General features: G+C 36.5%; 1 protein-coding gene across 5 annotated transcripts in view; it reads right to left on the bottom strand.

The window, feature by feature from the left end:
• Nucleotides 1-9969, bottom strand: part of SYNE2 (spectrin repeat containing nuclear envelope protein 2) — a 320213-nt gene that overhangs the window by 104027 nt on the left and 206217 nt on the right. For all 5 annotated transcript variants that reach the window (XM_077909580.1, XM_077909581.1, XM_077909582.1 and 2 more), the window contains 4 exons: nucleotides 8252-8437; nucleotides 4445-4567; nucleotides 3019-3201; nucleotides 255-386 (listed from right to left, as the gene is read on the bottom strand). In XM_077909580.1, coding sequence (XP_077765706.1) covers nucleotides 255-386; nucleotides 3019-3201; nucleotides 4445-4567; nucleotides 8252-8437 — 624 coding nt within the window. The remainder of the gene's footprint in view (nucleotides 1-254; nucleotides 387-3018; nucleotides 3202-4444; nucleotides 4568-8251; nucleotides 8438-9969) is intronic.

Raw genomic sequence — 9969 nt, 5'->3', positions numbered from 1 at the left:
GCCCGGCTCCTAATTCAGAAAGCTAGACAGAAAGTCAGGTTGCCCAAATATCCTGTGTTACAGCAGCTTCTTTTTAGCAGAGCCAAATGCACCTATTTTATGAAATAGGAAGAGAAGGTTAATATACAAAGAATATACCTTCACTTGAAAGAAAGGAGAAAACACACTGTACTATCCCAAAGGCTTCTAGACACCAATAGGTTAGTAAACAATGGTTGAATGAACTGTAGGCTAAATAAATTAAAGAGACATACCTGTACTTGCGGCAGGTTGGTAGTTTGGTCTGGTGATATACGCTCATGGGAGAACTCAGTTGAATAATTATTTAAGATCTGCTTCAAATTTTCTATTTCCTCATTGCATTCATCCGTCTGTTTTATGACAATCTATAAAATAATCCCCCCCAAAAGAAGGCTGTCATAATCTAAGGACTAGATTCATGGGTTACTTCCAACATCTATCCCCACCACAAGTTTTAATCAATTATAGCAAACACATACCCATATAGGTTGCAATAGAAAATGGTAGCCTAAATACAGAGAAAAATGTTCACAGGACTAGCACCTGACTTTCTTGCTCTACTACATGCCAGGATACCTTGGGCAGTGCTTGAAATATAAGCATAATAAGACACACCTTTTTTCTTAAGTATTTCCAGTCTACTGGGCTTATGCTGAGAAGCATTTTATGGCATGTTAACATAAAGTTGCCAAGTTTTATGAAATTACTGATATGTTTTTCATGCTATTTTAATGCATGCTCCATGTGATGCTTTCCACATAGAAAGGTGACGTTATTGATTCAGAGGGGAAAGGGCATATGATCTGAGAGATGATGAATTTTCCTGAACCAGCCACATACTCATCCGGTATCCCTTGGGATCAATCAGTGATATAAATTTTATAAGTAACAACTGGAGGGTTCAAGAGCAGCCTGAGTTTGCAAGAGGAATAGGGACCATTAACCAGAATCATACATTGAAATTTAGTGTTAAAGAAGTAGTGAAGCAGGCAGCCCCGGTGGCGCAGCGGTTTAGCGCCACCTGTAGCCCAGGGTATGATCCTGGAGACCCTGGATCGAGTCCCACGTCAGGCTCTCTGTATGATGCCTGCTTCTCCCTCTGCCTGTGTCTCTGCCTCTCTCTCTCTGTCTCTATGAATAGATAAGTAAAAATCTTAAAAAAAAAAAAAAAAAGTAGCGAAGCTTGAACCTATGTGTGTACTAAACTGTATGATCAAAGTATGATGGAAAGATAAAGGAAATATAGATATTTCCTTGTTATGCTATACCATGAAGCAAAACATCTTTTAAAACTGCATAGTTTCTGGGCAACATAGAATTTTTCCTTGTATTTTCTTTAATATTTAATCATAATTTTAGCTGCGGGCTGGAAAGTAAGAACTATGTTTGCTGCACACATCTGTTCGCCCGCCCTCAGTAATGAGCTACATCCTATTATCACCTCCCTCCAAAGTAATTTGTCTTGTTTTCCACAATGAGGGCACTTACTGTAGTAAAACAGAAATTAAAAGAAATATGCCATATTCTAATGATTTTCACTACTACTGGCTTACTTAATTTTGAAATATAGGAGATGACATCTGATTTCCACTAACACAATAAATTGGAAATTTTTAGCAGCACAGTTTGAGACCTAACTTGCACAAAACATAATTTCCTCTCCTATTTCACCTCTTCTCATCCTGTGAAGAAGCCACCTTAAAGCATAGTTACAATTGTTATTTTCTTTTCCTGACCAAGAAACCAATAAAGCACATACAAAAAAAAGGATTAAAAATAATAGATCAAATTTTATATCTTTCTGTTTTTGATATCTTTATCATATGAAAAAACAGTACACAGAATGCCAGATCATTTTTCTCCCTGTGGGTGTTAGGAAATGATATCTGCTGGTCAATAGCCAGGATAGAGAGATTCTATGAGCCCAGACTCAAACCAGAGGTTATACGATATCCTCAAATCTTAGGAGAACACAGAGTAGTCAACTAAATGGGAATGAAATTTAAGAGGAAGAAAGAGATGGCAGCTTTCTCCCTACATTCAGGTAGTGGTAGGGAAGCGGGGAAAATAACCTTTTCTTCTACCCCAACCTATCTAATCAGGAAGAGCAAGTAGGGAGTGGGAGTGGAGTGGGAACTACCAATGAAGTTGAGAAGTCTGTGGAACTGAAGGCTCTTTCAGCAACTTTCTGTTCTTGTGAAAGTGGTTGTTAATCTAGGAATCCAAACCAAAGAAAAATGTAATTTCTATCTAATAATGATTCCTGACTTGGGCCTGGAGATCAATCAAAACATATGAAGTAAAACAAAACAAAACAAAACAAAAACCAAACACCAAAGAGACAAAACCTTCTGTGGAGAGGCTGAAAAATATCATCAGTTAGAAGGAAGAGACCCTGATATGGAGAATGAATGATAACAGGAGTCTAGAAACTCAAATTCTTATCTTATTTGCACACAAATGAATCTGGACACAAGTTAACTCAGTGGTCTTTCAGTAACCTTCTGACTCTAGTCTCCTTATATGTAAAAATAAGGGTGGCAAAGATAGATCTATCTATATTGCATGTTGGAGAATAAAATGAGATGATTAATAGGAAAGTAACTGAGATTATTACGGTGCTGGCTACTCTAAGAGTCTCAGTGAGACTGCAAATGTACTGCTCAGGTTCCAACCTCCCTCCACAGCATTTACCCATGTAGATCTTCAATAATTGTAGGATGGAATCCAACAGATGATATCTAAGCTTTAATGCCTTTGATCGAACAAGAATAAGAACTGAGAAAAAATCATCTTAGCTCCATTTGAACAATAAGCTATTATTTTTGGTCAAATATCATTTCCTGGATAATAATACTGGAAGAGACCTAAAAGAATCAACAAAAGCAGCATCTTGTGGTCATGGGAATCTCACCGACCTACCATTAAAACTGAAAACAACCAGCTTTTGCCAAAAGTTTTTCAGCCAATTAGGTGGCATCATCATAAACTGCTCACCTTTAATAATTCATTTTGTTCCTGAGTCACATTTTCCAACAGTTTTATATCTTGTAAAAGCTGATTTGTCCGCTGAAACACAGGTAGAGGTTTCATTCCCATCTGGGCCCACCGCAGTTCCACTTGGTAAGACACCAGTTCAGCAATGGCTTTCTTCATGGGACGTATATTTTCAAGTATGACCTTAATTATATCAGATAAGCACAGTACATAAATGAAAAAAAATAACCACTGCTGAATTTATTCAAAATTAAAATACTGTATGATTTAGTCTTTATAGTTTTGATTTTGAAAGCATTTCCTTGGCTCAGACTGAAAAGAACTCTTAGATCACTTGTGACCTGATAGCTAAAGGTCTCAGGAAAGAATGCCTGGGGCAAGACTAACCCATTGCCTGTGTTTGGTTCTGTGTTTGGACCACCCCTGCCTTCCTTCTCCTCTTCCCTCCCTCTCTGTAGAACTGATGATTTGCTTTGTGTCGCCAGGCAGTGAGCTGTGCAAGGGCAGGTAGTGTTCTCTTTCATTCACAGCAACTGAACCTAGCATGGGGCTTCCCAAAGGAAGGTCTCAAAAAAATGCTTAGTGAATTGAACTATCCTGCCAAATATCCTAAGTCTCAAAAGTATAATTATATTTTGCTTGAATGACATCTGACTTCTAAAGATCGGGATTTATATAATCAAAAAATGAGAAGAGATTATTCACTTTACTAAGTCCTTCATATATATCACTTCATTTAGTCATCACAACTACGCTAGGAGGTAGGTATCAGAACTTCCATTTCACAGTAAGGAAATTAGGTGCACAGAAGTTAGAAGATCCAGAGGGGGTCAGACTATAAGAGGCAGGCCTGGTAACAGAAACCAGGCCTGCCTGATTCCTATTCCAAATCATAGGCTCCTAACTGCTAGGCTGAGGGGGAATCAATGTCTGAATGCTGTCTAATATGTCTCCAATCCTGTGCTAGCAGCTCTGTATACACTGTAATTGTCCAGTTTAATCACCACAATACCAACGTGCAGATATGAAAGAGAATCTAAGAAATGTTAACTAATTGCTCAAAGCCACATAACCCATAAGCAGTGTAGTTGGATCTAGAACCCAGTTCTCTTGAGTAGAGGCTCAAGCTCTTGAACTATTAAGCACTGTGATTTGACAGGAAGGCAAAACTCCCAAAATTTGAAGTTTTCAGAAGAAATTAAATGAAGGAAAAAAAAAACCCAACCTATAAGAAAATTATCTTTTTATAGATAGTACTATATGATTTAAAACATGATATTTATTGTCATTCCCATCTACTTTTCAACTTTATTTTGCTATTACTCTAGCAAGAATAAGTACTTTTTATCACATCATATAATTATATATTTAAAAATAAACATAAGTATTATGAGAAAATTTTTTATAATGATCCATGCTTTCTTACCTCCCCATGCTTAAGATGTTCTTCTGGTGAAAAATCAAATATTTCTTTTGATAAGAGGATAGCTTTGATTTTTGAAACTTTTTTCTCTATTGATTTTATTTCAGTTTCAATAGCAACCACATCCTAGAATTTCAGAAACAGAAAAACCTCTCATGCAGCATATATTTTATGTTAATAATCTATAAAACACAATTTATTGCTGTGTATTCTATTCTCCTATTTAACCAAAAATATTTGCCGCTTATATCTCTTAAAAATTAACTGTATCTTCAACAAATGGTGTTGGGAAAACTGGACAGCTATGTGCAAAAGAATGAAACTGGACCACTTTCTTACACTATACACAAAAATAAATTCAAAATGGATTAAAGATCTAAATTTAAGACCTGAAACCATAAAAATCCTAGAGAAGAACACAGGCAGTGACTTCTTTGACATTGGCCATAACAACATCTCTCTAGATATGTCACCTGAGGCAAAGGAAATAAAAGCAAAAATAAACCATTGGGTCTACATCAAAATAAAAAGCTTCTGCACAGCAAAAGAAACAATCAACAAAACTAAAAGGCATCCTATGGAATGGGAGAAGATATGTACAAATGATATAATCAATAAAAAGGTTGTTCTATAATCAATAAAGGGTCAGTATGCAAAAGATGTAAAGAATGTACACAATTCAACACCAAAACCAAATAATCCAATTAAAAATGGGCAGAAGACACGAAGAGACATTTCACCAAAGACATACAGATGGCCAACAGACACATGAAAAGATGCTCAACATTACTCATCATCAGGGAAATGCAAATCAAAACTACAATGTGTTATAACTTCACACCTGTCAGAATGGCTAAAATAAAAAACACAGGAAACAGCGTTGGCGTGGATGTGGAGAGAAAGGGACTCTTATGTGCTGTTGGCAGGAATGAAAACTGGTGCAGCCACTGTGGAAAACAGTATGGAAGATCCTCAAAAAATTAAAAATAGAATTACCATGGGATCCAGTAATCCCACTACTGATAAAGAATACCAAAACACTAATTCAAAAAGATATAGCACTCCTATGTTTATTGCAGCATTATTTAAAACAGACAAATTATGGAAGCAAATTATGGAAGTGTCCATTGATAGATGAGTGGATAAAAAAGATGTAGGGCATATATATATAATGGAATATAACTCAGTCATGAAAAAGAATGAGATCTTGCCATTTGCAACAAGATGGATGAATCTAGAGAGTATAATAAGTGAACACGTTATTCAGAGAAAGACAAATACTGTATGACTTCACTCATATGTGGAATTTAGGAAACAAAACAAATGAGCAGAAGAAAAAAGAGACAAACCAAAAAACAAACTCTTAACTATAGAGAACAAACTGATGATAGTTATCAGAAGGAAGATGGGTGAGAGGATGGGTGAAATAGGTGAAGGGAATTAAGAGTATACTTATTGTGATGAGCACTAAGTAATGTACAGAATTGCTGAATCACTATATTGTATACCTGAAACTAATATAACACTGTATGTTAACCATACTGGAATTAAAAAAAAAAAGTGTACATAGATGTTGACTGCTTTTAATAAAAAGGTCGTTCTATTCATAGCATACCACTCTATAAAACACTGCTTAAACTTTGTTGAGTTAAAACTTTTCGTTAAGTCCAATTTTCAATTACTTACACTATAAGAACAAGGTATTATGTATCTGAGTCAACTTTTTTAAGTTTATTTTTTTAATAAACTTAAAGTTTATTAAAACTTTATTAACAAACTTATTTAATTTTATTAACTTAACTTATTAACTTTATTAAGTTTTTTTTTTTAATTTATTTATGATAGTCACACACAGAGAGAGAGAGAGAGGCAGAGACACAGACAGAGGGAGAAGCAGGCTCCATGCACCGGGAGCCCGACGTGGGATTCGATCCCGGGTCTCCAGGATCGCGCCCTGGGCCAAAGGCAGGCGCCAAACCGCTGCGCCACCCAGGGATCCCTATTAAGTTTATTAAACTTAAACTTTAAAGTAATCTCTATACCCAACATGGGGCTTGAACTCATGACCCTAAGATCAAGAGTTGTATGCTCTTCCAACTGAGCCAGCCAGGTGCCCCTGAATCAATTTTTAAATAAATTCACAATATCTACAAAGTCTTTAGATTTATCTTTGGAATGTGTTTAAAATTTTTTTAAATTTTTTTATTTATTTATGATAGTCACACAGAGAGAGAGAGAGAGGCAGAGACATAGGCAGAGGGAGAAGCAGGCTCCATGCACCGGGAACCCGACGTGGGATTCGATCCCGGGTCTCCAGGATCGCGCCCTGGGCCAAAGACAGGCGCTAAACCGCTGCGCCACCCAGGGTTCCCTGGAATGTGTTTAAATACTTGAATACAAGTGGGTCTAATATTTTTTTAAAATTCTATCACTTTATGTAAAATGATAAAGTTGCCCTTGGAAAAGAAACACAAAAGGAGCTGAAAAAATTGACAGGATTGCCAATCCCCTAAAGAACTATTGTCATACAGAGTCACTAAATTACTTTGTAACATACTCAGATTAACTCAAATAACAGATTATTTGCCTAGTGGTTATTCTCTCATCAATGTCAGCCTCTAGGACTTAGCTAAGAAGCTTATGACCATAAATGGATGAATACAGGCTGCAGACCCTACAAATCGAAGTCCACTTGCCGCACTGTACGAGGGCCTTTATTTATTTATTTTAAGATTTTATTCATTTATTCATGAGAGACACACAGAGAGAGAGGCAGAGACACAGGCAGAGGGAGAAGCAGGCTCCATGCAGGGAGCATGATGTGGGGCTCGATCCCGGAACTCCGGGATCACGCCTTGAGCCAAAGGCAGACGCTCAACCGCTGAGCCACCCAGCTGTCCCTGTAAGAGGCCCTTTAGGCCTGCAGTAAGAGCTCAATGCAGAGACACTGTAGCAAGCAAAAGCAAAGAAGGAGATAGGTAAAACTACATAGAAATAGAGTGAGGATTTCAAACTAAAGCAGTTTGGAGCCATTTAACATCAGATAAATGTAACTTTATTAGCAAATGGAAGAGTGAGTATAGCAACTTTGTAGTAATAACTCCAAGCTATGAAGAAAAGTTAAATTATATTGGAATTATTTTTTGTATCTTATATTGAAAAAGTTATAAGAAAACATACAATATCCCTTAGAGTAATTTCTATCAAAAATCGTAAAAGCATTTAAAAACCTTGGAATAAGCTTCAATAACCCAGAATGTTTACCAATTATTATTCCCTGAAGTTATATAAGCGAGGTATAGAAAATGTAACTGATAAACAAAAAGTAAATGATTAAGACTAATTGTACCTACCCTTGCTATGTGACTTCATCCTTAAATAAATGCCTCACATGTTTCAAGCTAAAATAAATAAAATTAGTTTAAAATCCTGTGGCTGCCATACAGCAGCCCCTCAGTAAATATCTGCTATTGGCAAATAAAGATTTGAGGGGTTATCTGTTTAACTCCCTCTTTGCTAATCTGTGCTTTTATATCAACAATATTGCCTGTCTGACAAAGAGAAAACAATGAGTTTATTTGATCGGGATTTTTTCCTTTGAAGAGATCATTTCTGGACTGAAAATGGGGATATGCACCATGGGTTGCAAATCAAAGTAAAATATAATTCAAGAAATAAGAAAATAAATGAAAAATGTACCAGATCAATATGTCTTCATATAATTAAGAGTTGAATAGCAGTATAACTCTAATTTACTAAATGAAATATAAATTAAAAATAAGAAATCACGTCTTTATTGTGCCAACTTACATCAGCCACCCGCTGAATCTGTGGAAGGCTTTCCATGATTTTTTGTTGTAAAGCTGCTACTTGATGATTTAACTCTTGTACAGACTGTGCTAAATCATCGGTTTCAAAAATTATTGACAAATCTTCTAGATCCGTGAAAATTGAATGCAAAATATTGTGTTTCTGTTCTGAATCTTCCAAAGCCATCTGCACAATGGAAAACAAGGGAGAAAAAAGAGAGAACATTAAGATGCTGAAACACTTGATTAAAATTGAAATCAGAGAAAATTTTGTAACTATATATGGTGATATACTGTGATGATTTCACAGTACATGCAAATATAAAATCATTATGTTGTACACCTGAAACTCATACAACATATGTCAATTTTACCTTAGTAAGAAAAATGTGTATCAGAGAAATTTTAAATTTGTCTCAGTATTTCAACTCCTATTCATATCATTTCATGATAAAACACTAAACACTCCATATTGTCAACAGCACTGAGTGACTTTGACTTTATTTTTAAAAATATTTTCAAAGACTATTTTATTTTTTATTAATTATTATTACTATTTTTTTTTTGAGAGAGAGAGCACAACAAGCAGGGGTGGGGGGGTTGGTGGGGGAGAAAGAGAGAGAGAGAAAATCTCCAGCAGGCTCCTCACTGAGGGCAGAGCCTAACTCAGGGCTCAATCTCACAACCATGAAGTCATGACCTGAGCCAAAACCAAGATGCAGAGGTTTAACTGACTGAGAGACCCAGGCACCCCAACAACACTGGATGACTTTAGATCATCTACTCCATATTTGTGGGCTTCTAGCAGCTATTTTATATCATGTAACCCTGCTCTTCCAGCCATCAGTAACAGAACCAGGAACACCCAACCTGTAGTCCATCCCTCTGTAATTTGAAATTAGGGCCAAGAAAGCCATTCAGGCTCTCTCTCATTGGCTGGACTTGCAATTTTGGGAATGTGAATTTGAGAGAAATAGGTAAGTGAAGTGGGGATGGGAAATGAAGTGGGGATGGGAAATGAAGAGGCAATCCTGTGGCTTGCCAGTCCTGGTGTCAATGATCTCCTCAGGCCTTCTCACGTGATGCTACTGACTTCATGAGATGCCCTTACAGCTCAAGTTGACCTGAGTAACTTGGCACCCACGGGGTCTATCTGATAAAATCCAGTAAAAGTGAAAAACATCCATTTTTATAATTTCTTAGACATTCCTCCTTATAATTTCTTTCTTTTTTCTCCTAACAATGATAATGTATTAACTTTCCAACTTAACATTTCAAAATCTCAGCCACCAACTGGAAATGTTCAACCTGCTAATATAGTCTTCAGGTAAGTCATAAAACATAATATGGCATGAGAAAGAACATTTACTAATTCAATTTGAATTCTAGTCACAGGGGATCCCTGGGTGGTGCAGCAGTTTAGCGCCTGCCTTTGGTCCAGGGCGCGATCCGGGAGACCCGGGATCGAATCCCACGTCGGGCTCCCGGTGCATGGAGCCTGCTTCTACCTTTGCCTATGTCTCTGCCTCTCTCTCCCTCTCTCCCTGTGTGCCTATCATAAATAAATTTTAAAAAATTAAAAAAAAATAATTCTAGTCACAAATCTCTAAAATTTATTGGATTATTCAGAACTTTATATTGTCCTTATTTAAAATACCAGAAGGAGAAAATTTTATGGAAAACAAACTTAAAAACAATGCTTTTTAAAAATCAATAATA

Source organism: Canis aureus, chromosome 9 (assembly GCF_053574225.1).
Source record: "Canis aureus isolate CA01 chromosome 9, VMU_Caureus_v.1.0, whole genome shotgun sequence".
Classification (NCBI taxonomy): Eukaryota; Metazoa; Chordata; class Mammalia; order Carnivora; family Canidae; genus Canis; species Canis aureus.
This window is presented reverse-complemented; position numbering and strand designations above follow the sequence as displayed.